The sequence below is a fragment of the Besnoitia besnoiti genome, chromosome VII (assembly GCF_002563875.1).
Source record: "Besnoitia besnoiti strain Bb-Ger1 chromosome VII, whole genome shotgun sequence".
Lineage (NCBI taxonomy): Eukaryota > Apicomplexa > Conoidasida > Eucoccidiorida > Sarcocystidae > Besnoitia > Besnoitia besnoiti.
In genome coordinates, this window is record NC_042362.1 from 1,199,803 (window position 1) to 1,226,979 (window position 27,177).

The 27,177-nt window shown below is 56.7% G+C and overlaps 5 protein-coding genes across 5 annotated transcripts; 3 read left to right on the forward strand and 2 right to left on the reverse strand.

Annotated features, from left to right (window-relative positions):
* Positions 1–1,845: 1,845 nt before the first annotated feature.
* BESB_077640 (intraflagellar transport 52 (Protein NGD5) family protein) lies at positions 1,846–3,390 on the reverse strand (the record flags this gene model as incomplete). Its single annotated transcript, XM_029366125.1, has 1 exon — positions 1,846–3,390. One exon carries the CDS (start codon positions 3,388–3,390, stop codon positions 1,846–1,848), a length of 1,545 nt encoding a protein of 514 aa, XP_029217556.1.
* A 2,749-nt stretch (positions 3,391–6,139) lies between these two features.
* BESB_077650 (uncharacterized protein) lies at positions 6,140–9,391 on the forward strand (the record flags this gene model as incomplete). The annotated part of the gene is made up of 4 exons (XM_029366126.1): positions 6,140–6,575; positions 7,229–7,304; positions 7,460–7,549; positions 8,281–9,391. The coding sequence occupies 4 exons, from the start codon at positions 6,140–6,142 to the stop codon at positions 9,389–9,391; spliced, it is 1,713 nt and encodes a 570-aa protein (XP_029217557.1).
* A 1,366-nt stretch (positions 9,392–10,757) lies between these two features.
* BESB_077660 (uncharacterized protein) lies at positions 10,758–12,328 on the forward strand (the record flags this gene model as incomplete). The annotated part of the gene is made up of 3 exons (XM_029366127.1): positions 10,758–10,826; positions 11,061–11,105; positions 11,534–12,328. 3 exons carry the CDS (start codon positions 10,758–10,760, stop codon positions 12,326–12,328), a joined length of 909 nt encoding a protein of 302 aa, XP_029217558.1.
* Positions 12,329–14,612: 2,284 nt separating this feature from the next.
* Positions 14,613–17,485, forward strand: BESB_077670 (putative eukaryotic translation initiation factor 4A; the record flags this gene model as incomplete). The annotated part of the gene is made up of 6 exons (XM_029366128.1): positions 14,613–14,972; positions 15,419–15,682; positions 16,192–16,428; positions 16,658–16,783; positions 16,967–17,077; positions 17,396–17,485. The coding sequence occupies 6 exons, from the start codon at positions 14,613–14,615 to the stop codon at positions 17,483–17,485; spliced, it is 1,188 nt and encodes a 395-aa protein (XP_029217559.1).
* A 2,061-nt stretch (positions 17,486–19,546) lies between these two features.
* Positions 19,547–22,231, reverse strand: BESB_077680 (pyruvate kinase PyK1; the record flags this gene model as incomplete). Its single annotated transcript, XM_029366129.1, has 4 exons — positions 19,547–20,485; positions 20,722–20,855; positions 21,233–21,356; positions 21,833–22,231. 4 exons carry the CDS (start codon positions 22,229–22,231, stop codon positions 19,547–19,549), a joined length of 1,596 nt encoding a protein of 531 aa, XP_029217560.1.
* Positions 22,232–27,177: the final 4,946 nt, after the last annotated feature.

Here is a 27,177-nt window from a genome sequence, read left to right on the forward strand (position 1 = left end):
CGTTTTCCTTATCCACGGTAAATATGCCGCCACCGTGAGCCATCACTGTATAGCGCAGCTCCGGCGAGAACACGGTTTCTCGAAATGACCTAGATAGTGACCGGACGTAGAGGACCGGAAGATTGGCTATCTCACGCATGTTTTCTCCGATGTTGCAGATGGGAAACGACCTCTGCGTTAGGTGGCAAAGCGTGCGCACGAGTTCTTCAGAATCGATTTCTTACTCAATTCTGCCGAGCTATTTGCACTTACCGGGAATCACATGCGTTGGCAGCGGTTCGTTCGACAGAAACAGCGAGATCAGTGAAACAACAAAATTGAGTGAATGAAGAGGCTAGTCGAAACAATAGAGCGAAATCGAACTCCCAGCTGACACCGCTGTCGCAGGTGTGCTACAACAAGCCATCCAGCTGGCTGACCTTCCCTTGGTCACTCGCGTGGGCTCTGACTTCCTCGCCCCTGGCACTGCCGTTCTGGCTACGCAGCGGCCTTCCTATCCCCGTGATCCGAAGAGGACCGCCTGCAGTCTCGTTGAGCGGTATGACACGCGTATCGGGCGGAGCATGTCATAACGTTTTCAGTACCACGACTCAGGGAAGTCTCATCACTGAGGGCTTCCGGCATGACTAGCAGCAGCTCAGCGGAGAGGCAGCGCCTGGCGACGGGCAAAGGATGCCAACTTCCAAGAAGAGAAATACACGCTTCCGCACAGGTGGATCTGCTAAGGTCGGCGTGCGCTCTGATTTTCCCGGTTTGCGGCCAGTCAGATGGACCGTTGCACAACTGCCCCCTTCCCTTACCGCAACTTGTATGTACGACACCGGTGCCCATTCTGCGTGTCGCGATACAACTCTTTGTTGCAGGTCTCAGTCTCCCAGGGAAGAACGCCCAAGCTTGCAACGGCGTACGGGACATACACCACCGTACTGCTCACTTCGTCTTCAACCAACTTCAGTCACTGCGCTCTGCGAAGTCCAGGGCCTCCTGTCTGGGCAGCGTGGCAGCAATGACTGGCACATAGTGTCTGCTGTGTCGGCTTGATCACTGTATGCCTTTTACGTGGGCCCATAGTGCGTCTGCCTTAGTGGGCGTGAGTGTCGAGGGAGAGACTCATGCCCCGAAGAATCGTGTGCGCGTGCTACTTGTCAAGCAGGTTGTCGATAGAAATGCGTTCTTCAAGCTTAAATCCGCAGGTGCGCATCCACTCCATTCACTAGACCTTATGAGAAATGAGTGCGTGCGAGTCTTGGTTGGCGCCATCCGCGCATGATGGCTCAGTATCAGCACGCGAGAACGCACCCTCTTCTGGCCGCCTGCCAGCCGAGCCGCAGAAGCGCACGCGCCATGGTTGCAATTGAGTTTCTGCGCGTGTATTCCGGCTTTTTTTTCTGACCCCAAAATTGCTCACGGATTGACAATATATATTATAGCGCCTTCCTGGTAGACCCAAGTGTACCTGCTTGCTCCTTTGTGCTGTTGCATACAGCTGACACCAGCGCATTTGGTATGTGTTTACTGGATCCAAGTTATCTTGTGCTTTTCATGACCATCATGTTAAGTGCATTAGCAGAGGCCGTAGCCTACCTGAGAAGATGTCAAGCGCCGAGTTCGACACCACGCGCCGTATGTTACACGCGATCATACACGTGAGTGCCTTCCAATCTTGATGGGATATCGGGCACAGTGCTGCGCCGCACACTGAATCGTATACTGCGGTGATAGAAATGGTTCTACAACAGCCAAGCGTAACTCGGGCATGCTCACACATCGATATCACGGCAAACCACTGCCTGGCTCCACCCCAGGCCCACGCACCCAAAGGTCACTTGTGCTTTATTCATCCTCTCAACTGGCTTCTCGGAGCCCCTCCGTAGCCGCTGAGGCCGAGTCTGTTCTCTTCAGTTCTATGACTCTGTATAAAAGTGAACAGAGGATATTTCTTGCCATTCTGTCCTCTGCTTGAATTCCCATGTCTTCACAGGGCAATAGAGGAACTGGGACAAAGTATGCGGCCCTTTGCAGATGGATCTCTAAGTCCGAATCATCGGTGCATTGGTTCGCGAGCTGCACCAGGCGGGTTCGCGGTGAAGCAATCTCAGCATCGATATCGAAAAGTTCCAGAGGCGGAGGTGGTATTTTTGGCAGTATGGGAGGGTGAACTGCGGGACGGAGGCGGGGCAGTGGCACAACAATCTCGGGAGGTATCATGGTCAGTGGTTCATACTTCACGCCAAGCTGCCGATAGAGTTGCCGAATTTCCGCAATATGCGATGTATCTAGAGCAAACCTCTCCGCTTCGAACAGGTTCCGGAAATCAGATGGTAAAACTTCGTCAGTTTCATGGAAGCAAGGCATAGGGCGTTCCGCGAGGCTCGTTGTATCCGGAACTGGCTGAGACGGCTCCAGAGAAGCTTGGTCCTCCGTTGGGGGCCGCAATATATTAGCCTCCTCGCCCCCGGGGGCAAGGAGCCAGCGGAAGAGCAACTGCTGGACTCGTGGGTTGTTTTCTTTCTCGAGAAAGTCGTTATCAAAAATCCGGTAGCTCCCGATTGCAGCAAGCCGTCCACCTCCAGGGTGTGCGTATGCAGCCGCAAGCGGTCGCTTAGAAGGGTGGGCTGTAATTCCGCTGGAAAGGAAAGGAAACGCCGGCTTCTGTACGCTAACTGTCGCACCGTATGGAAACAGAAACGGTATTTCGTCTCCGCATTCCAGCGTTACTGAGCGTTGTCCACTTTGTGCCTCAGAAGCATGTGTATGCAGGACATCACACAGAATGCCAGTCCCTCTGCTGGCACTTGATCTGTCTCTCGCACGCGCCCCTGAACTGCCAGTCTCTTTTGATTGTGCACACCGGTTGAGAGCATCGCGGCACAGAATTCCATCACCGATGAAGGCTTCTTTAGGATGGGCGTATGTCGAAGAGGCCACGGTCATGCGAACAACAGCATCGCAGCACACAGTCATGCCATATTCTTCCAAAAAGTAGTTTACGTTTGTGCCGGCGCGAAGCTCGCCCCCTTCACCCAAAAGAATGAGTAAACTGCCCCCTTGCTCGAAAAACGTCTTTAGTGCCTCAAACTCTGAGGCTGTGAAAGGCTGTGTCGGTTGCGCAAGGACTACGACACCAACATCTTGTAGGTTCGCAGGAACTAAAGACTGCTCATTGATTCTACACTGTAGGCCTTGCTGCTTCAAAGCCCGACAGAGATTGCGATAGCAACTCGAGGGGTCCCCAGCCTCGTTTTTGGAAACGTCGAAAAGAACAACGGCAGGCTTGGTTGATAGTGGAGGATTCACGCTCCCTGAAAGCGCCTGCTGAGTATCCTCCGTGACCGGAATACCTCCGGTGCGAGGTGGACGAGGAAACATCTGTTCTGCAGCACTGTGCATTTTTCCCCAAAGATCGGTTCCAGAATCACCGATGAACGACGCGGCAAAGGCCAGTACTCAGGCTGCGGGCGCTAGAACAGGATCTCGGCAGCAGTCGCAAACCAGGAGGGAGGACCGGGAAGAGAGGTGCTTCCTAGTTTGAGGCCGAGCCCAAAAAAATGTACTCCCCTGTGTTTGCACGCAGCCGCCTGCGCTGAGCATCGGAACTCGGAGCCCGAAGAGGTGAATTCTTGCATCTGGCCCGGCCTCTAATGCGGCAGGGCCTCCCTCTGCGTTTCTCTTGATTAGCAATCTACATGTCTGATTCGCAAGGTCTTCGGCGGAAAGGCCCATGTCATATTCGTAAGGAGCGGTTGGTGCACCTATCGAATGGCCGTCTCTGGTTTCGTCGGAACAAGACAGACCCCCATCACGCTTCCTAGGCCGCTCGGATCCACGTGAACTATTGCACGTCCTAATGCGGCAGGCGGCGCCGTGGCTCTTTGGAATGTTACCCGGGAACACGAACCATTCGAACGTATACGTCCTCTCCGAAAAATAGTGTTTCGTTGACCTGACTACATGATGGAATACGCTGGCAGCATTGACATTGAAACTGGAGAGCGGGCCTCATGGAGTCTACGTGTGATTCCTCGTCCCTGAAAAGGGAACGCCTGGGCGCCCAGAGAGTAAGATACCTCAGACTATACCAACGCCAGCGAAATCTCTGGATGGAGTCGCGCTCGCGGCATCATCTCGAACACGGATTAACTGTACACATGGTTGTCAAACTACCAGTAACCCCCCAAACGACACAGAATGCCACACCCGGCACGCTACGGTCGTAAGTATGACATTCGGCATGTCGCAGCACCAGCGCGAAATCTACTGCAGGGGCGTTTTGGTGGCAGTGAGCCCAACGGGAGGCCACGCATCTCCGGTTTTCTCTGCAGTTCTGCTGGTTGCTGCAGGTGTGCTTTATCGTCATTCGAATCAGGTGGGTTACACAGAGAAACCGTAGCAGATGGATTGCTACAGGGATGCTGGACGGCATGCTTGGTAATGTCAGGTTGCATCTTAGCAGGAGACCCGAAGAATAATGCACAGCGGCTTTTCTCGTGCCGTCTGTCTGCGATATCCCGATGTTATTCCGCTATATAAGCCGAGACATACCACCGAGCAGGCGGGCGAGTCTCGAGGCGCGCGACCGCCAGCCCGCTGCTCCGACGTTGTATAAGAGCTTGCCGTGCTTTTGCCTCTCATCATTGTTTCATCTAAAAGAAATCCATTGCTAGGCTTCCATGACGAAGACTTTCCCGTAGGCTTCGCCTGGGCTGTGTGCGTAGACCCACCCGCCAGCCGTGCACCCCCCGAGCGCGTCGGTGCCCCCTGCTGCCTACTTCTGTGCAAGCCCAAATCAATGATTTTTTTGATGAGGCTGGGGCTGTGGTATACCCTACTCTTTCCGCGTTTGACGGCACACCGCAGAATCTACTGCTATGTTCGAAGCGAGCGCAAGGGAACTACGCGGTCGCCGTTTCCCGTGGTGGACGTGTTTGGTAATACCACGGAACGCTCTCATCGTTGCAGCAACTGCGGTGTCCGCTGGCTATAAGCAAGCCCCAGTGAACTCAACTTGCCGAAAAATCTCTCAGTCGCACTCCTACTGGCCAAGCATGACGATATCCTCATACGGAGTCTTCAAGGTTCGATTTTGGAGAGCCTTTCTAACTGAGTCCATTTTCCCGGTGTTGTCTTCCCCGTCCGCGGAAAATTAGGCCCGTTGTCTTGCGCGAGACACTGTGCTTGTCCGCGCTTCGCTTGCTTTGGAGGGCGTGACCTCCTCGTTTCACCGCGTCAGTTTTAGTTCTTTTCCTCATCTTCTCTGGACCTGTCGGAGTGTTTTCGTTGTTGAAAACCCCTCTTTTCCACTGGGGAGGCAATGAACAGGGTGCGGGCGCTCGTAGAACCCAGACGCCGAGGTGTGAGTATTCGAGTGGGAAAAAAAACGCGAGCTGTTTGTCAAGGAGTTTTCTGCGTACGTTATCGACTCGTTTTCTCAGCCCTGGCAGGCTCCTCGTACTTTTGCCGTAGAATTACATTCGTGGTTCGTCCATTTCCGGCAAAGTCTTCCGCACAGCTGCAGACAGCCTCGTGTCAGTGAGAGGGAGCGAGGCGGACCACACTAGCACTTGTCGCTTTTGAATTCTTGGATTTGAATAAGCTCTCTAGGCGGTCACTCATCACGAAACGTCGTGGTATGTGGTGACATTCACCAGGTATGCGGCCTCGTCATTCCCACTTCTGCACCGTACGGGTGCTCTCCTTTCGCTGTATATACACACGCTACCCCCAACCTCCGTGACTCCACGATCTTACTCCTTTTTCCTTCACCCCCTCTTCGCATGTCTCACCCTTAGGCGCTGAGCTAGATCCGCAGCTGATGTATATCGCCGTACCGCCGCCCACGGGCATCAGGCAATCTGCACGACGCGCCCGGCGGCCTCTTCTCCTTGTTCTGTATAGCCAAATGGACGCAGACGCAGCGCTTACAGGGATGAGCAAGTGGTCATACTCCCCGATTGTTCTCGTGCTCTTCCGCGTCTCACTCTTCTTTTGCATCGCTTTCTTGTGTCTGTGTGCGACCACTTCTTCATCCCTGCTGCCCTCTCTCTCGGTCCGCTGTCTCCTCGCCTCCTCTTCGCACGCCCCGGTTTCGTCCCGCCTCTGTTTCCTCTGCAGACGCCAGAAGCCGCTTCCTTGCATCACGATGCGTCCGGGAGCCGAGCGCAGCGCCCCTCCAGGGGCCTTCTCTTCTGACGATATCTATTCCGCAGCCGTAGAAAAGAGGAAACAAGACCAGCGTGCTGCAGCGGCTGTCGTCTCGATGGCTGCAGCGGCAGAAGAGTCTCCACGTCGTCAGAGCTCCGCGTCCGCCCAATCTGGTTCCCTCTCAGCTCTCGCGTCAAGCGGAGAGGCTCAGGCAGCAGACCCCGCCGACGCAAGAGGATCGGAATCAGATGTCGCTGCAGGGAGCAGAACTGTGCCGGAGAATCCGCCGCCAAATGCAGTGTATCTGCACGTCTACGACCTCGACCCGACCATCAGTAGATATGTCAACAAATTGATGCGGCCTCTCGGTGCAGGAGCGTTTCACGCCGGGGTCGAAGTCTATGGGATTGAATACTGCTACGGACAAACTCACGGTGAGATCCTCACTATCCTCTCCCGTCTGGCACGTGCCTCGCTAAACTTCAGTCATCTCCTGCCCATGGGTCTTCTGGATTCTCCGATGTCGTGTGTGCGTTTTCTTGCCGCGCGGCTGCCTCTTCGTCGATAGTATGGCTTCCCCCTCTTCGTCTTCGCTTCCTCTGGTTCGTCTCACTCCGTTCGGTCTGCTTGCCTCGCGCTGTTCTCTGTTTGCCCCCTGGATTGGAGGTGTGCATGTCGCAGCACACGGGTCTGTAACGAGGGTTGCCCTCGTTGAGGGTGCCAGGAGTCTGCCACCGTGAAGAGCTATGATCTTTATGTTCTTAATGCCTGCTTTGGACGGAGAATATGGTAACTTCTGCGTACCAATATATATGGGCGGTTCGGAAGGCGTTTCACCAAAACTAACGCGACCTACTCTTTTCCAGTTTGAGCGGCTGCTATGGGAGTTTCCGCATCTGCGTGGATGAACACGCTTTTGACACACAGGCGCTTGAATCCGTGCCGGGGAATGGGGACGAAAGCGCACGCGCCGATGTGCGTGCGCGAAAAAAGAAGGGAAAGGGCACGGCTCCGGAGCGTCCGCGTCTGCCGAGGAGTTCTGAGATTACCTCGTGAATACGCTCGCGATGCGGTTGTGTCTGCGCAGATCGCTCGCCGGGGGTGACAGTCAACCGCCCGCGGCGCCATCCCGCTCATATCTACAGAGAAACCATCTACATGGGGTAAGCAGGAGCCACACGTTCACTCTGCGACACAGGCTCGTGTGGGACCTTCAAATCTTTTTCAGACGACTTCTGAAATTCGCACTCCGTGCAGCGTGCCGCACTCGTGTGTAGTTTTCCGTCTTGGTTTCGTCTGTGTGCTGCGGTGTCTTCAGAGACACGCCTCTCGCGCACGAGGAGTTCATGGCTCTGATTGAAGCCCTGAAGGACGAGTGGCCGGGCGAAAAATACAACATTCTCACGAGGTACTGTGTCACTTCTCGTCTATGTTTCTGTCACTTCTTGTTTAATTCCTCTAGGGCTCCTCTGCTCTGTAAGTCCGCGCCGACTGTGTGTTGGACTCTCGCGCATATCGAGCAGATCGACAGGTCTCGTGCCGCGGGGTGCGGAGGATATAGTAACTCCTTTGTACCTGTATAGCTGCGTGGTTTGGAAGTCGCTTTCGCAAGAACTAACACGATCTCGTATTTCCTAGTCTTAGTAAACGCTTTCGATCTGATCCTAAGTAAGCAGTGAAGCAACGGGAGAAAAGCGAGCCCACATAATTCTGCTCGATAAAGCCTCGGGGTCCAAGCCGCGCACCTCGCATATGCACGCTCTGCGAGAGCCCTCCTCGCCTTTCGTCTAACCAAGTGTCTCTGTCAGTGTTGCTTCCGCCCCAGCACGTTCGAGACTCCGAGGGGCTCGCATGGGTTGTACCTGCGCGGCGTCAGGAGCCGGTTTCCTCCTGCGAGCTTTTAATTTTCGCAACTACGCGCAGCAGCCCGCGGCGCGAGGGGGGCCAGATTAGGCGCCTCCACGTGGATCTGTCGGAAGGAGCGAGCGGCATCTCTGAGACGGGATCAGTTATCAGCTTTTCCTGGGGAGGATATCGTACGAGTTGGACCACTGATGTAGATTTTGAAGGTCTTTGTTACCGGAAATGGAGGCGTGCTGCAGAGTCTGTCCGTGCTGGTGTGTCTGCGATCGTGTGTAGGAACTGCCTGAACTTTGCGGATCAGCTGTGCATCTTGCTCGGCGTGGGGTGTCTGCCCCCGTGGCTGCTGCGCCTGCAGCAGCAAGCCTCGAGTTTCCAGCAGAGCGTGCAGCACGCCGCGCGGAAGATCCAACAAATCGACGAGACAACCGGCCTCTCAGCCGTGGCCTCCGCGGCCGCGACGGCCGCCGCAGCTGCGGCCCGCGCCTTCGGCGGGTTCCTCCGACCTGCGCCGGCTGAAAACCAGGTAGGTCAATTCTCGCCGCGTCTGCAGCGCGGCACTGATCCGCGGGCGGCGACCTTAGAGGGAGAAGAAAGCTGCGCGCGAGAGAGGCATTCGTCTGAGTCGAGGGCTGAAGACGCGAGACGAAGCGCCAGGAGACCAGAGGGCGAGGGCGCGAGAGAAGAAGAGGGCCTGGGACGTGCGATGCGAGGGAGGGCGATGCCCCGGCGGGCTCTCAGACCTCTGACGACGGCGCTGCGAGACGCGGCCGCGGGCGGCGGAGAGAGGTGGGAGCTTGCAGCGGGGGGAAGTGAGACCGCGGAAGACGAGATTGCAACGCCGAGGGCGGAGGAGGCAGCGTGGGAGAGGAAACTCTGCGTGTTTGACCTCGAGGAGCAGGGAGTCGGGGCGAGCGACTGCGAGGCGAACCCAGAGAGCGTGCCGCCGCGCGCGGCCGGCAGCAAGCGCCTCAGGAACACCCGAATGAAGGAGGCGGGGGCGAAAGACCCCAGCCAGAGGGACGAGAGAGACACGTTCTCCGCGTCTGTTGCCTGGCGCGGCCTCACCTATGCGTGCTGCGGGTGTGGGGGCGCCAGGAGCCCAAGCAGTAGCGGCGAGAGCGAGGCCGCAGATGACTGGACGAGCGACGAGGAGTCAGTCTCCTCAGGGCCTGCACCCGTGGGGGCGGGTGTGGAGTGGGCCCCTGAAGGAGGAGACCGGCGCGAGGCCGTTGGCTACGTCTGTGGCGTGGAGACGGAGGAGACTTTCGGCGCGTGGCTGGAAGACGCGCTGTGGTCTTGGGATGTTCCCTCTGACGGCTGCGCGCCCGCTACCTTGAGGGGAGAAGATAGCTTCCTCGTGACGGCGCGGAGACTTCCAGGGATGTAAGGAATCGACCCGCCATCTTGGCGAGCGAGACGAAAGGAGGAGAGGCGCTCAGCTCTCTCCACTCGCGTCGCTCCAGCTGGCAAGGCTCCTCGCCCCAGTGCGTGAGAGATCGTACGATGCGGACTTCCAATCAAGGCAGAGAGAAGCGAGAGAGAGGACTCTCCCCGAGGTGAAAACTCTCTCAAGAAATCGACAGGCATACCGAACGCGTGGCGTGATAAACTTCGACGGGGCAAGCGAAGACCGCGGCCACGGACGCCAAAACGGCGGGGGAAGCTCGCCTTGGAGCCTGCCATCGCCGCTGGGGTACGAATGTCGCTTCGCTCTTCCGGGGCGTCGTGGTTGCGTTCCGCAGCCTTTCCTCCGCTCAAGTGCAAGACGACGATGGCGACAACAGCCCCCGAAGAAAATGGAAACGAGCTGGCAATCGAGGAGGAAAAGAAGGGAAGAAGTTGTCAGGAACTCCGCGGAATTCCGCGCAGAGTCCACACGGGAGACGCGACGGTGGACGAGCGGCTCGGAAAAGAGAGCCAGAGGAGGAGGAGGGATGCTGTCTCTGTTCTCGGCGCCCGTTGGAATCCAGGGAGAGGCCAAGCGCTCAGCGGCGTCGACTCCAAAGGGCACTCTGAAGACGAGAGAAGCGCGACAGAGTGAGACACCTTCACAGTGTCAATCACCGTCACCGCATCGTGGCAGGGCGCCAAGCGACCGGAGAGAGAAAATGTGAATCGCGAGGAGGATAGAGGAGAGACGGCGTGTCGTTCCGGGGAGGAAGAGAATCTCACTCTTGACGCTCTTTTCCGTAACAGTCGGAGAGTTGCCAAAGCTTCACAATGTGCGTCGTTCCTTACGTGGCTCAGAGTCTTCCTGTGAAAGCCACGAGACCTACACTCCGGACGGGCGGCGGGCGCGAGAAAGAAGGAAAGTCTCGTCTCGCAGGAGTCCGTAGTCGTTTCCTCAGGCGTAGTGAGGCTCACTAGACGCTGCGCGGAGCGCGGGACGAAAAGGAAAAGAAAGAGGGAAGGTGTCTTTCTTCCGTCTCGAGATACAAACCAGCCCTGCACTTCCACTATCTCTCCCCTCGCCCCCCCCCCTCCTCCCGTCCTCTCACCCCTCCCCTGCGAAGTGAAAAGGAAAGAAACGCCTCTGAGGGTCGAAAATGGAAGAGGGGACACTCTGCTGTGTTAAAGCTGCATTAGGGGAAGGGTCTGTTCACACTCGTTTTTCCACGATTCCAAGTTGAAGCGTGCACCAAAGAGCCTGCGCACGCCCGCTGAAAGCGGCGGCCTTGTGATGCACGAGGAGAAGGAGAGCGCGCGTTCTGAGGCGAAGCTGAAGAGGCACTCGCCTCTCTCGCGACGAAAAAATGAGCATCCTCCCCGCATCGAAGCGAGCGCGGCAGGCCCGCTGGGTTGGATGTCGCGCGGCACCAGGGGTACCTCTGAAAGATCTGCATGTAGAAAGACGTCGAGGGCGAGTGCCTATGGCTGAAGAGACAAACGGAGATGCTGGCGGCTCGCGCAGCACTGACGGACTCGCAAACGCGCGAGACAGGCAAGCGCGGCCGGGGACGGACTATATTTTAAGCGTGTGCGCGTGTGAGAAGCAGGGACCCGCGCGCCGGTGCCATTATGCGTCTTCGTGTGTTTTTCTCTGTGCTGTGCTACAGGAAAGGCGAGGCGTCACCGCGCGTCTGGACCGCGCCCTAACTTCGGTAAGGTGGCCTCGCGGCGAAGCTCCAAATTGACTCTTCCAGTGCAGCTCCCGCCTCCAAAAACCGACTGCAAATTTTGCCGCGTGCACGCTAACGCATGTATCTGCGTACGTATGTGTGAGACACATGGGCAGTTGTAGCTGCAGTCATATGTCAGGATAGAGAGACAGGCTACTTTGGAAGAGAGCTGCCGCGGCGTAGGGCTTCTAGTCGGTAGAGACGCGACACCCGTGAAAGTCTGCAGGGTGATAGCGCCGAGCCGTGTTCGGGGTGCGCTGGCCTCCGGGGCCACGGATCTTCAAACTCGTGAAGCGCGCGCGTTCATCCCTAAGCCGTTAGCCGATGTTCGCTCCAGTTTGAGACTCCGGCGTGCCTGCTGCGGCGACAGTTGGCGCCAACCTGCGTGTGCGACTGTCTCGATTTGTCAGGGCATCAGTTTGCTGTCTGGGGGCTTGGGCGCGTTCGCCGATGGTGTGGCGGAGGGCCTCGCGGGCCTCATGGACGACGAGGACGGCGAGCCCGTCGCGGCCGCCCCTGGGCTGCCTCTCTCTCGCTGCGCCTCCGTTTCGCCTCCGCCTCCGCCGCCCTCCTCCGAGCCCCTTGCTTCGCCTCCTCCGCCGGTGGCTGCTGCCTCGTCTTTTCTGCAGGCCTTGTCTGGCGCCGCCTCGGGGGCGCCGCTGCTGGCGTCTGCCTCGGTCGCGGCTCCTCCTGTCTCGGCGTCCGCCGGAGGGGATGGGGGCGCTAAAGACGACGTCTTTCTCTCGTACGCGAAGCTAAGTGAGGGGTTTGCGGCGGACGATCGGCGGAGCAAGATGCGGAGTGTGACGGTTGTCGACGGGCCTGCCTCTGCTGCGCCGACTGAGCAGACTGGGGAGGTCTCGGTGACGCGGTCTGTGGCAGCCCAAGAGCCGCAAGGAGGAGAGAGAAGGAGATCTTTATCAATGGAGGGCGAGAACGGGGCCTCGGCGACGGCGTCGACGGGACAGGCCGGCACAGACTCGCGCGCGCACACTGCGCACCGCGAAACCCTTCTGCCGTGGGAAGCGGAAGGGGCGATTGGAGGAGGAGGACGAGGCAAGGAGGGTCTGGACGTCAGGTACGAGGGCGCCGCCCAGCTCACAAGCCAGACGGAATCGTGGAAAACAGAACACAGCGTCGATGCCATGCGACTGACAAGCTGGAGGGGCTTTGTTGGAGACGAAATCCAGCAAAACCTGAGGTGAGGCGCGGCGGTGCGCCTGCGCTACACCCGAAAGTGCGACAAGCAAAGTGGCGAGTCGAATGCGATCCTTCGTGGAGACGATTTTCCTCACTCAGACAAAGGGGGCGGGAGTGCACACGTCATGAGTCGTGGGTGTGTTGTTGATGTCCGCTCAAAATGCTGCCGCGCTCACGTGTAACATGCCGGCGGAAGGGCGGTTTGTGCCGCGTGCGGGTTCCGAGGTGTTTACCTGACCTTGAGGCTCACAATGCGCGACGCGCTGCGGCAAACAATGAAACTTGACAAATGTATTTTCGCGTCCTCCGACGCCGTAGCCGGTTGCAAACGGCTCTCGCGAGGAACCACACTGAGAAAGCACACGTCTGTTTTTAACTGCAGGGAGTTGCTTCGAAAATGAACGAGTGAGGCGTCGTATTGCCAGCCAGGCGGGGGGCACACTGTGCTGCTTTCCACGGTTACAGTGGATAGTCGCACCGGTATATGATTGTGGCATCAGCTCGTCTTAGCGGTACCGGCGTCTTGACCGCGCTGCAGCCCGCCGTCTACACGACACTTTTTGCATATGCACACGCGTTTCGGTGTGACTTGTAAGGAAGGAAATCCATTAACACTGCGAGAAAGGCCGAGATGCGGCGGGTATTCGGGTTTAGGGTTTGACGCGCCTTTTCAGCAAGAATTCGTTAGCTAGGCGAAAGCAGCGCTCTGCTACGGGATAAAAAGTGATTGCCACGCTGCTGCCTCTAAACGTTCGCCCATCTTTGGGGCAATCCAGTTTTTTCGGTGCGAACAAACCTAGGAAGCGTCAGTCCACGAAGTATCGTAGAGTCTTGCTTCAGTTCATCGCCCTCTTGGGCGGGTGACACGAATTTGTGAAGTCCCTCGCGGGGAGGCGCTCGGGCCTTTAGTGGGAAGTACTGGCTCGAGGGCAGCCGATACCAATAGTGTGGTTGTCAAACACAGAGTGAGGCTGTGTTCTGAGCCAAACGCCATATTCGTTTGCATGTGTTGGACTGTCGAAACTCAACTTCATTCCTGGGAAAGCGCCATCAGACGCATAATTCACAAATTGATGAAGGACCTCCATGCGCACTGCGGAGCACAGCCGAATGTGCTTTCTGTGAAGAAACGTTACAAGAGACTCCCGGTGACAACTGCGCAGTCCGCAAGAGCTCCGCGGTACCCCAGGGATTCATCCCGATGTACGAGAGTGGTTTCTTCCGGCCTGTGTCTCCTCCCCCCTAACTGCCGGTGGAATTCCTCCGTACGACTTGGGACTCTGTGGGTAACTCCTGTCTCTTCTATCCGACGCTCAGTGTTCGACGCAGTCTACTGCTAGTGTGAGACTTCTCTGTCATCCTGAGAGGCAGGCGCTGGCGCAGTTTCCTATTTGGCCGGTAGATGCTGTGGCATGCAAGGTAGAAAAGGCGGGCGTTGCCAGACTTTGGTTGGGGCGCGGGGGAACACGGAGAAAAGCGCCAGCGACATGGGGAATTCTTCCGTAGCTGCGCGCAATCGCGAACGTCTTTTGGCGATCTGTTTGCCGTAAAATGGACAGTTCTCCATGCTGTGAAACGAGGCTTGTGTCCGTCGCTGCAAAGGTGCCAGTCTTCGGCGTCCATACACCTCAACAGTGAACGCGTCCTGTACGTACTCGCTTTGCTTTTTGTAAGTAAAGAATTGGAACGGATGAAACTGATTAGCTGACGCCGAAGGAAACTTCGTTAGTATCGGTCGTGTTCGTTTCTTCCCAACAACCCGAAGATGCTCCGTTGATGTGCACGCTTCTTCTGTCCATCTTCCTCTTGCCACAGCATCTCCTGCCGTCCGCGGCACACAAGAGAACGGTTACTCTCGCATTCTCTGCTGTGCTCAACCGGACAACAAGGATATTTTGACAGAGAGTTCTGTAACAGGCACTGTATATTTACTCCCAGTCTTTTTCGCGTAAAGGAGAAAGATCTGGCTCTTCGAGGCCATCCTCACCCCCCGATTCACTGCACTCTTTAGGGCGCAGTCTGCGAAGCGTCAGGCCGCTTGCGCGCGCCGAGTTTCACCCAGTCAGTCTAGTCTCGTTTCTAGATCTGTTTGTTTTCCCATCATTCGTCTGTCTCATCTCTTCTCATCCGCCTGTCAAGGTCCATCCCCCGGCCTTCAGCTGTCGCGGGCGACTTCCCTTCCCTGTCTACCCCCTCTCTCCGCCGGCGGCTTTTTCCGCGCGTTTCCCGCATTTGCTCGCAGCGGCTCTTTCTCCTTCTTCTCCTCTGCTTTTCTTCCGCTTCGTCACGATGGCGCGGCTAGAGCCAGATTCGAACTTCGTCTTCGAGACGTCAGAGGACTGTCAGGTCCTGCCGACTTTCGACTCGATGGGCTTCAAGGAAGACCTTCTCCGCGGAATCTACGCGTACGGGTTCGAGCGCCCCTCGGCTGTGCAGCAGCGAGCCATCGTGCCGATCATGAAGGGCCGCGACGTGATTGTGCAGAGTCAGTCGGGTACGGGTAAAACCTGCGTCTTCTGCCTGGGCAGCCTCCAGTGCATCGACCCGAAGGTTCGGGACCCGCAGGCACTCATTCTCAGCCCCACCAGAGAACTTGCCGAGCAGTCCCAGAAGGTCTGCTTGGCTCTTGGAGACTACATGTCTGTCCAGGTGAGCGCTCTCTCCAGTCCGAAGCTGCATGAAGCTCGCGAGGATCCCCAGGTCTAGTGCTTTCCCGCCTTTACGCACATCTACTTATCTATCTATGTATCTATATATATATATATATATATATCTATATAAATATTTGTAGATGGATGTGGAAATATTACGCGCACTCCTACGAAGAGTGCGGGCTGCGACGTCGGTTCCTACTTTTGGCTAGTGTGCGCACTGGAACGGGCTCATGTCTGGCGCTGAGCGCGCGCGCCAACGACCTCGCGGTTGCCAGGCCAGGCACCGAGTACCGCTCTGCGCGTCTCTTCGGATCTGCACGACGCTGCGTAGATGCGCATCTGTATATATATATATATATATATATATATATATATATATATGTATTTATGTGTGTGTGTGTTTTTTTTTTTTTTGCGTTATTTCGTCTCGGTGTGGCGTAGGTCCATTGCTGCATTGGCGGCAAGCGCGTCGGCGACGACATTCGCGCGCTGGAGGCCGGAGTGCACATCGTCTCCGGTACGCCCGGTCGCGTGTTTCACATGATCGCTCAGAGACACTTCAGCACGCGACACATCAAGCTTCTGGTTCTCGATGAAGCCGACGAAATGCTGAACCGCGGCTTCAAGGAACAAGTCTACGACATCTACCGCTACCTCCCCCCCGCCACCCAAGTCGTGCTCGTGTCTGCGACGCTGCCCCACGAGGTGAGGGTCCCGCGGCTCAGTCGACTTCGCGTGCATCGCCCGAAACGCGCGCCGACGGAAGGCGCAGAGAATAGCCGGAGGACGCGAGAGGCCGGACGGTCGTCGGGGAGGGGCCGGTGTGTGTGTGTGTGTGTCAGCAGCATTTGTTTTTATTAAAGAAACGGCCGTGTGCAGACGCGCTGCTCGCGGGGCGTCTGTGAGCCACCGCAGTTCCAAGTTGATTTGCGGAGCAGACAGCGCAGCGAAGGAGTGGGACCGTTTTTCACCGGTTCGAATTTTGGTTTCCTCGGTTTGCATTTCGACAGCGGTGTCGTGTCACGCAGACGGTGGACAGGCAAGCGCTCATGCGCCGCGGAGGTGGCTCGTCTCCTCGGGCGCAGCGCTCTTTTCTGGTGCTGCAGGCAATGTGAAGAGATGCCGAAAGCTTTCAAGTTGCTTCTGCCGGATGGGGGCCTCACCGTTGCGCTGGCTGCGGCGTGTGTGTGTGTATATGTGGGTTGAGGGTGCAGGTCTTGGAAATGACAACCAAGTTCATGGACGATCCGTTCCGCGTGCTGGTCAAGCGTGATGAATTGACGCTGGAAGGCATCAAGCAGTTCTTCGTCGCAGTCGAGCGCGAGCAGTGGAAATTCGACACCTTGACGGATCTGTACGACACACTCACCATCACACAGGCCGTCATCTTCTGCAATACCAAGGCGAAGGTTGAGTGGCTCGCGCAGAAAATGAAGGAGGCGAATTTCACGGTACGTCTCAGCTGCCCGAACCTGCGACATCAGGAGCCAACGAGACGTCGGGCGCCTGAGACGTGACGTGGCCCTGGATCGCGGTAGACAGGCAAACGAACGCCACGGGCAACGTGCGTGCCGCGCTTAGGAGAAGCTCACGAAGGGTGGAACGTTTTAGGGGGGCGTTTTTCCCCATGTAACGTCCCGCGAGGCAGTTCGGTGTGCATGCGCATACTCTGTTTTTCAGGTCAGCCGCATGCATGGTGATATGCCGCAGCAAGAACGTGACGAAATTATGAGGCAGTTCCGAGGCGGACAAAGCCGCGTCCTCATCGCCACCGATGTGTGGGGTCGTGGACTCGACGTGCAGCAAGTAAGCAACCGATAAATCCGGCGCCTGTTGTGCGGCGGGGATAACTTGCGCTTTACTGCGTTCGCGAAGAACGAGTTGAGCATTCCGCGCTGAGGGGCTCGAGTCCTTCCGTCACTTCTTTCAACCTGGCGGTGGTGTTTCTTTCTGAGCCGCGCGTGGTCTATGTCGCTGCGTTGTCTGCAGGTTTCCCTCGTTATCAACTACGACTTGCCCAACAGTCGTGAGCTGTACATCCACCGCATTGGTCGTTCCGGTCGTTTCGGTCGCAAGGGTGTGGCAATTAACTTCGTGAAGGTATGCCCGCAGGACGAGAAAATGTCGTCCGGCTGCGTGGTTCGCATGGACGATGCAACAGGGACAGGAGACGTGAATGCGTTTTATCTGCTTTGTTGCATCATCTGTTGTTTGTGCTTCGTTTTGAGAGGCGCCAGTCCGTCGCGGGCCACCGTTTCTGCGAGGCTGCTGTGAACAGCTGTATGGGTTCTGGGTGTATACACCGGAGTCGCGCCTGGGTTCATTTCTGTCCTATTGTTGTGTGTTCGCACCTGGCGTGGGTGTATCGATGTTCATTTCTTTTGGGTTTCGAGGTGGTCTTGCTGTTCCCGCTTTCAGAACGACGATATTCGCATTCTCCGAGATATCGAGCAGTACTACGCCACACAGATCGACGAAATGCCAATGAACGTCGCAGACCTCATCTAAGCTGGACTTCCTGCCTTTGGCGGCCGGCCGGTCGGAAAGAAACACATGTGATCCGTTGTTCTAGAGTCGTGGCTTGTGACACTATCTTGTTTTCTCTTTTTTCCTCGTCGTCTGTTTCTGATCGTCTCTTGACCTCACGGGTGCATACTTTTCCGTTTTCTGTGATTCATGCGCGAACGATGTGGATTTTATGACTCTCGCCAGGTTCTCTCCAGGGCACAAGGGGGGGGGGGGGGTGAAGAAAAGTTCCTCTGGGCTTGCCGCGCACCGGCAAGTTTAGCGCAAGACATCGAATTCTCGAAAAACGGCAGTTGCTCACGTCGGGTGTACAGACAGCGTGACTCGGTTGCGACCTGGTCTCATGGGCAGTTCCTTCGGTTAGCCCGTCTGACGTTAACCACCTGTGGGCGAGCCTCGTTAATCAGATATCCACAGTTCAAACATGCCTGCAAGCAGGCAAGTACCAGCGTACGGCAATCAGGTGAATGTAGATTTGGCACCGGCGAACTGCGGGGCTCCTGTACGTCGAAAAAGGCGTCCGCTATCGTGGTATTCACAAAACGGTCTTCGGTGGCCGTAGCTTCACATCACAGCATGTTTGCTTCCGATAGCACGAAGAGGGCACTTCGCGCTTCTTAATCATACTGTCGCAATCTGTCTTCGGTACGCGGGCGAGACTCTAGGGAACCGGGTCCTATGGTTCTGTTGGTCTTGCCTGCGGGCAGGACACTTCCCGTCCGAGGGCGTAGTGCTTCGGTGGCTCTGAAAGCTATGGAGATCGGCCGAGAAGCGTGCTTCTAGATCGAGGCTGCTGTGCAATGACCACTGCCGCAGACCGTGCCGAACTCTTGCAGTGCTACTTCTTTTGCATGGGTATTCGGAAAGGTTAACTCCCTACACACCGAAGAAGCGAGCGTCCCCACCTGTGCGTACCATAAAATTCACGTCTATCGTAGATGACGCGCAGACAGGTGGTGTAGGCAAAGAACCCTACACCTGCCTAGTTCGCGAATCATCGGATAGCAGCATTGCCACCCAACGAGATGCCACCTTCGCACGCGGATCTAGAGAACGGAGTTCGGCGTGTTGCTCGTGGCACCCCGCGTCGCCTGTCGTGTGATGCAAAGACGAGTGTTTCCACGTAAAGCGACCGTCGGGTACGGCATTTCAGTTGGCAACGCGGAACGCGGTCACTGCCGCGTCCCCCTTCGCCTGCCTGCGTGCCCAGACTAGATACTGGACGCATCCACTGTCAGAATCGTAACAACTGCGTACTATGCGGGGGTCTTGTGCAATAATCAGTTTTGGACCCTACCAAGGATGGCACACTGCACCACGACATGATGAGTTCGGCGCTAGCTGTCGCAAAAAATCAATACGCCTTCGGTTCCACAAAGGCGGACCGGGCTTCGCCAGAGTGCCTCTTGCAGAGCTCGTTCTCGTGAGACACGATCTGAAACCCGGCGCCGTGCATTGTCACGCGGACGTCTACCGAGAAACCGGAAAAAGAAGAATGTTGATGTTTCGATACATACTCAAGCAGGGCATACGCCCACTCCAAAGTCGTCAAGGATGGATCCACTGGAAAGAGGACACCGGTAGGATGCGAAGATGCGCGGTGCTAGTCTGGTTCAAAGCAAAAATAAAAACGCAACCATGAGCCAAGTACCAAATAAAAGACGTTTTCGTGTCGACCCACACCTCCGCTATACGCAGAGGGTGCATCTCACTTTGGTCTTCGCAGTCTCTACGCAACCTCTCCTTCCGATGGGTCTCCGTGTAGAGTCCGATACACTTTCCTACACATGCCATCTGAGAATCGCTCGTTAGGTCGGCTTTCACACAGCCGATCTAGGCGTGCCTTCCTCGCATACTTTGAAGACTGAACGTGACTTGCACTCCCAGAGTGCCGGCGGACAGACAAACGCCCTCTTGAGTGCCGTGCGTCTGCAATGCGACCAAAATTTGTCTGTTCCAGACGGCCCTCCAGGTTGTACCTGTGCTGTTGTGCAGCCAGTCCTCCTGGGCATGCTGCGTGCGTCTCCCCGCTGCGTCTGCGCTCTACTCGACGATGAGGACCTTGAGGAGGTTGCTGGAACCAGCGACTTCCTCCTTCATGCCGTGGACGGCGACTATGCTCTCACCCTCGGTGACGAGTTCGCGCTCCTTGGCAATGACCAGCGCGTTTCTGATGACGTGGTCAGTGCCCTGAAACGACGGGACCTGCATAGTAGTCACGCCGCGGATGACCTGCAGGTGCTTGATGGTGCTTTCGGAGGCGCTGAGCGCGAGGATGGGCTGCATCGGACGGTACTTGGCGATGAGGCGCGCCGTCTGACCGGTCTCAGTGAGAGCCAAGATGATGGCAGCGTTCACGCCCTCCGCAGTCTCGACAGCTGCGCGAGCCACGGCCTCCTGTGTGGTGATGGGCGAGGGAACCGCCAAGCACATGGCGCGGTACAGCGCCGGGTAGTCCACGCATGTCTCAGCCTCGTAGCAGATGCGCGCCATCGTCTCTACGGTGATGACGGGGAACTCTCCGTTGGCGGTTTCGCCAGAAAGCATTACGCAGTCCGTGCCGTCCAGCACAGCGTTCGCGACATCCGCGGCCTCCGCGCGAGTCGGGCGTGGGTTCTTGATCATGCTCTCGAGCATCTGCGTGGCTGTAATCACGGGCTTGCCCGCCACGTTGCACTTGGCAATCATCATCTTCTGCGCCAGAAAGACCTTCTCGGGCGGGATCTCCATGCCCAAGTCACCCCGGGCGATCATGATACCGTCAGCCTCAGCCAGAATCTCGTCAAAATTGATCAGACCCTCAACGTTCTCGATCTTGGGAATGATGCGGATGTGGCGACCGCGTGGGCCCAACAGGCTGCGGATGAGACGCACATCGTCCGCGCTCTGCACGAAGGACGCCGCGATGAAATTGCATCCCATCGGGATACCAAAGTTCAAGATATCGTTCTTGTCCTTTTCGCCGATGACGGGGAGCTGCACCTGAGAAAAAGAGCGACGGATACGCACTCACAAAAAATGGATGTCGGTCGACCCCATGCGCGGACCAACACGAAGGCAACGCAAGAAAAGAGAGATCAGCCGGAAAGCCGACGCTTCCAGAACTGGCGTGCGACGGAGCAGAAAATGCTGCAAACGCGGTAAGCCCCTAGAGAGCAGTGAAAAACGGCAAAGAAGGCGAAGCACCGCGCGCACAGCGGTGGAGCCCGACGACGCACCTTGACGTTCGGCAGGTTCATATTCTTGCGCTCGCCGATGGTCGCGGCGTTCTCGACGCGGGTCAGGACGTAGTCGTTACCGACTTCAGTGACCTTCACGGACAGGGAGCCGTCCGCAATCAGGATTGTGTTTCCTGCGCACGAACACAACACAAGCTCAGACAGCACACACTCGGTCGCGGAAACGCCCACTTTTTGCGGGGGGCTGAAGCTATATATTTGCCCCTCCTTCGCTGCATGACTAAAAGTGTCGTGAAGCGAGAACAAAACCTGCAGCAAATTTAGATTTCTGTACCAGACGACGCGTCCCCCGTGCGCATGTATCTACAGGCGCCTACAAGAGTGCCCATCGAAACGGCCGCCAGCGAGGTACGGGATTCGCTTTCAACGGTCCTGCGGGTACGACGTCCCCGTTGAAATCATCACAGCACCGGAGTGGAAGACGCTTCCGCTGTGGCATCGCTACAGGGAACATCTCGGTAGACGCAAATGTGAAATTGGTCCTGCATACCTGGTTTCACCGACTGCGGAAGCGCAGCGTACGAGCACGCAATGGTCGTCTCGTCACCAACGAAGCTGTAGTCAGTCACGATTTTCAGAGTCGCGCCCTGCTGCAGCGTAATCGGCTTGTGGTCCTGAACCGAGAAAACAGGCAGGCACACTTAGTCCGTTCATCTACCTTCGCGGCGCGTGCTGCCTTCTATTGCATAAGTACCCGGTATTTCCGCACTCCCTTCTATCGCGCTTCCTGCTTCAGCCTTCGTCTACTTCACCATACTGCACGTCTGCTCCTCGTCTGACTCCTCTGATGACTGGCTCTCCTGAAACCTACTTCCCGAGCCCCCACCAGGCACCTGCGGCTGCACTCGGCAACTATTTTCACCACACAGAATCTGCACTTTACAGCGATTCCTTGCCCCTTGACACCAATCGCTTTCCCCCCCTTCGCTCGTCTCGTCTTCTCTTCCCCACCTCGACTGATTCGCGCACCTGGCGGCGGGCGATACAACCCGAAACCACTCCTCCCGTCACAAAACTAGGTCTCCACTGTGTTATCGGATTTCAGCTCCTGTGATCACATGCGCCTGTGTCTGCAACGGGGGATATGTACCTTCAACATCCCTGTGCGGATTTCCGGGCCCTTGGTGTCCAAGAGAATGGCAAGGCGCGCTTCGGGTCTCTGCTTCATCGCTTCCTGGATGTTTTGCACAGTACGTGCGTGCGTCTCGTGGTCACCGTGAGAAAAGTTCAGACGGCACACGTTCATACCGGCGTCGATCATCTTCACGAGTGTGTCTACGTTCCAGCACGCCGGTCCCATAGTGCACACGATGCGCGTGCGATGCGCAGTCCAGTCCTCTTCCGAGCGAGGCTCAAGAATCTGCGACATGCGGATGTTGGTGCTCTTGCCCAGCTGCTGTGTCATTACGGAACTGGCAGACACCAAGCGGGCAACACGGCCGCTCTCCGCCACTCCGGCACCCAAAGTTTGAGGCTGCGTTGATGCCATTTTTGTTCGAGATAAATGAGGGAAAACGCACACGGCAAATCAGCGCGGAACCGGTGAAAAAACAAGGCAGAGAACGCCAGAAGACGTACATCCAGGGACGGCTCGGAGCGAGTTCCACGGCAACACCGAAGCAACTCACTGAACTGATCTCAAATCGAGAAAAAACGGACGCAACGCCGCACGCGGTTGGAGAGTACATGGAAAGGAATGCAACAGCGACGCAAAGGCCGAGGGTGGCTGGAGCGGGGAAGGGGGGGGAGGGGACGCAAACGACGCACATGCGATAGCCGCGATGACGCCGAGCCAACAATCGCGAAGTTGCGGGATGACCCAAACGAGATTTGGCACCCTCGGATACTTGCGCCGGTGCGAATAGATGCGGCGCGGCTTAGTTTCAGAGCATGCCCCCGCACTCGAGAAGGGTGGAACGGGGGATTAGATCCCCCTGCAGCCTACCTCTTACGGGAGCGCGCACGCGCGTCCCCTCGTCCGCCGCACTAGCTCTCACTTGGAAGGGAAGTGTGCGGCGGCACGTCTGCGCGAGGCAGGCAGGCGCAAAAAGCGGTGGGAATCCACCTCAACATACTTTCTAGCTGGTGTGCGGTAGGTCTCCACTGTGAAGAGCGCTTTCGACGAAAAGGCGCACAAGTGTGAGAAGCGCCTCCCCCTGTTCACCTAAATTAGGAGGAAACCCGCAGCGACCGCCTGCCGCGTTCGGGTCGCCTAGAAATTGCTTCACCAGATGACGCCTACGCAGCCAGTCTTTACGCGACCAGCATGTGAACCGTCCAAGTTCTTTATGATACGGCCCCAGTGGACTGCTTAATGACAGGTAGATGGGAGGTATACCGAGTCATAGCGGCGATCAGCACGTCGTGTCCACTCAAACCCGACTGCGGCGCGCGGTAACAGCGACGTGGGTTTTCCGTCTCGGCCGTACCTCTTGAAGCAACGAGCAGTTCGCCCCTGTGCTACTACGAGAGCCGAAAGGGGTGGCTAGGTGTCAGACTGGTGGCGTATGCGTTTTATTCCGAAGGCGAGGCGAAGGGTCTTCCTGATCCAAAGCGTTTATGCGTTCAGCGGGGGCGATGTTCATTTAGAGCGGGGCGACGAGTCCGCCGCTGCTACCGGAATCCCCACTTGAAAATTGCTAGCGGAAAGACAGGGAGGAGGCGTAAAGCTCGTCCTCGGTAGGGAGTTTTCCTCATATCCTGTACAGTCTTGACAGCTGATCGCATACAGCTAGATTACTTTGCCACTGTCAGGCCAATACCCGGTATCTCGTGGGTACATAGGCGCAACAGACACGGCGGCATCGACAACGTTCACGGGAACACCCTGAAGGCTAGATATCTGACCGGGGTATAAGGCTAGATTTCTGACCAGGGTGAATGTCCATCGGTAACAACGCGATCTGTCTCTTTTCATTTGCACGCGCGCTGCCGAGCTCACCTCAGTTTGCAGCAACATAATAACCGTCTGCTGCCCATGTTGTTTTGTCACCGCTGTATGTATTCACCAATGCCGTCCGCTCGTCCACTTCACAGTCTCGAGGCGCCGGCGGTGTGCGCGAAGAAGTCTCGTCGTCGCATCAAGTGTGGCAGAGGGTGTCGCATTTCGAAGTGACCCGAGCACTGACCCCCGGTACGCACACTGCGACGCAAATTGTTGTCTACATTACCTATTCACGTAATTCATTTAGCGTTGTCTCCTCTACAGTTTAGAAGCAGCTGCCGTGTGCGCAAAGACGTATCTGTCACGTTCAAACTTTACACTGGATGCGTTTCAATGTTAACTTACTAAATACCATGGGAGCGAAGACAATATAGTATGTACCTCCGTTCATGGAAATCAAGAGAGCTTTGCCTGATTGTATTTATGAAACGTAATTAGTTCACCCACAATGTTTAGCGAAAGGGGTCGCATTTCGACGCGACCCTAGCACCCGCCCCCCAGTGAGAAGTGCTGCAGTGTTGTCTTCAAGTTATCTAGTCGTGGAAAGACTCTGTGGCGTTGAGAACGGGCAATCTTTAACGGTAAGGGGATCAGAGATCTTCCAGAGCAGGGCTCCGTGTTGGTTGGGTCTAACCCACGGCACTGGCGTTGCAACAAGGAGTAAGGCCGTCTCATCTGGGGAGCCTTGAATGTCCACTTCACTTCACTTCCACGTCATAGACTGAAAACGCGTAGGCTATCACCTGTTGCCGATCGAGAGCTCACGCCTTTACAGCGGCGTTTTCCCCGGTCGACTCTAACTGAACGCCCGAAGACAGCGTTTTGGCGCCCATCCGAAGAATACATGCTTCCGAAAGACAAGCATTCCGCGGTCCACACGCGCTGACTGGCGGTCTGATGTCGCATAAGGCGGTATAGTATAGACAGCTCTCGGAGGTCTCTCTGCGTTGGCAACTCCGTCGTCTACCACGCGACGACAATGGCGTCATCCGTGATGTTCCCTCACTATGAGCAGCTGGCACGAGCTTCGGCGCGTGGGCTGACGCCGGTTACTGAGCCATCATTGGAACGGGCCGTTGCCACTGTAGCTGAGCCAATGAAGAGTACGTCGACCACCGGGCATGTTCCTGTGTATACAATATACTGTAGGCGATACAACTACTCGACCCAGTCCAGGGACCGCCCGAGGGGCTGGGACCGTCTTGGTTCCCCAGAGGACAAAGAACTATCGTGTACCTAAGCGAAAGCCTTCGGCGGAGGCCATCACAAGTCAGCACGCCTCAGACAGAGGTCTTCACCCGGGATGGTGCGACTGGGGTGCGTTATTCACTAGCACCGGCGCAGATCGTATCTGATGCTGAGACTAAGGATAGTATGGAGGGCTCTGGCTCTTGTTCTGATGTTTCTGGCGTAGCCCCTGCTGCAACTCGAGCTGGAAGGCACCGTGACACACGGGGTGCACTCAGGGCGTAACAAAGCATTTCGTACCGTCAAGAGTGCTGTGCGGTTTTCACACGTGCTTATCACCTTCGCGGAGGCGGCGAGCTTGTCCGAGACGGACAGCTCCAGCACATCTACATACCATGAGGTACCAGGACCGTCTAGTGCTTGGGCCGGCGCTTCCGGCGTGCCAGCAGCCACAAGCACCTCTCCTTCTACCGCGGAAGAACACGCGAGTCGCTCCGCCCCGCGCGACCTTGAAGTTCAGGCTTACAAAGAGGCACTGCAGTTGATGGGAAAGCTTATCCGGCCACAGAACGAACTGATATCTGAGGACATTCCTCGCAACGCAGAGGAATTTGAGACAAAACAAGTTGCTGTCTTAAGCAGTCCAGTGGGGTGGTGGTGTACTGCAATCATAAAGAACTGAAAGCGTTCTCAGCCTTGGTTAAAGAGCAACAACAGCGCGCCGAGTTGTCACGGCTAAGTGATTCTGTGATGGTCGGAGCCGGTGTCCACCCAAGCGTGCCGATGGTGGGACAGGGAATTCTGAGCGTTCATCCATCAGCGTCTGTGGAAGTAGCCTTCGATACCGCCGCATCTGGGTGTTTTTCCGCGGCAGAGGCGTAGCTTCTTTTCCTGTATTTCGGTCGCGGATGTGGCTGGAGAACTTGCAGCTATCCCGGACTGTGCAACAGTTCGAAAGAGCGATGCAGGCGAGAGCGAGCCGGGTCGACGCTTGGATGCTGAGAAAAAACAAGTGAGCGATATGGCAACTCGCTTGCGGAACTGCATGAAAAATCTTGGGGGACGCTTTCCAGAAGTTGCTGCTCTCGTTGTGCGACTGGACGCGAAGGGTGAGTGAGAAGCTTGGGAAGGCATCAACGAGCAGCGCGGCGGGCGTGGAGTCGGACTTGGAAAGCACGTTTGACACCCTCGAAGAGGTAGGCAAACGCCTGAACATTTGGGTCCGCAAATGGAGGAATGTGACAACGCTGGTATCGCAAATGCGGAAGACACTGGCGTCTCAATGAGAAAAGGAAAAGAAATTGCGACAACAAGGGAACACCAGCAACGAGTCAGGTAGTCTCTGCCGCGGAGCGAGCAGGTCGCTTCATCGTTGCCCGCCGCGGACGAACCAAAGCGGGACTGAAACAGGTGGAGGGGCGGCGCAGCATTGCTCGTGAGCGTGTGATGCTCCTGCGGCGGAGGAGGCAGGAACTGCTTGACTCACTGCATGCTCGCCCACAGGCCGAGAGTGAAGGAGCCGGTGAACGAGTTCAGCGGGAGGCAGGTGTGAGCACGGCAGGCGCAGCAGCGAACCGGCATGGCCATGTGAAGACGCCTGAGGAGCCCCGAGCCCTCTTGCAGTGAACCTTCGCTTCCGTCGTCGCTTCTGTCGCCACGCGAATCAACGTCGGCAGCCACCGAACCCCCGACGGGCTCTGCAGGTAGGAAAGACAGCTCACCAAGGCTACCGGTTCTGGGGCAAAATGGGGAGTTAGCAGGGGAGGGTAAGAGTGGTATGTGTTGCCGGGCAGGTTAGACCAGGCCATCGCCCCAGATCTCACAGGGGACGAAGGCGGATGCAGATGATGCATTCTCAAATTTCCTTCCCTCAACTAAGATGCCTTGGTCGGCTTGGTAGATGTTTCCGCTCTTACCCTGTCGCATGCTACGCTAATATGTCTAGGCTGTTTTATGATATGGGGCGTGAACGTAGGGCGACGAGTCTTCAGTGGTAACTGAAGGCACACCGCCTGCTTTGTGCAAGATGACATCTCGTTAAAGTAGTACTGTCAGCGGCCGACGATGAGAAGCCGAATAGTGTAGTAGTGAGGAAGTTACCATCATTGCATGAGAGATAAATGCCAGTGGAAAAAACAGCACCGTGCGGTGCATCGCCGCACAGTCGCGTCCCGCGATGGTTTCGGCCTTGATCCCTCGCAATACTAAGCGCGCGGCTCAAACTGTCAAACGGAGCAACAGGAATAGGTGGACGCGTCGCTACTGCACCACCGGCAGGTCCTTTTTGCATGGGCGCAACCTGA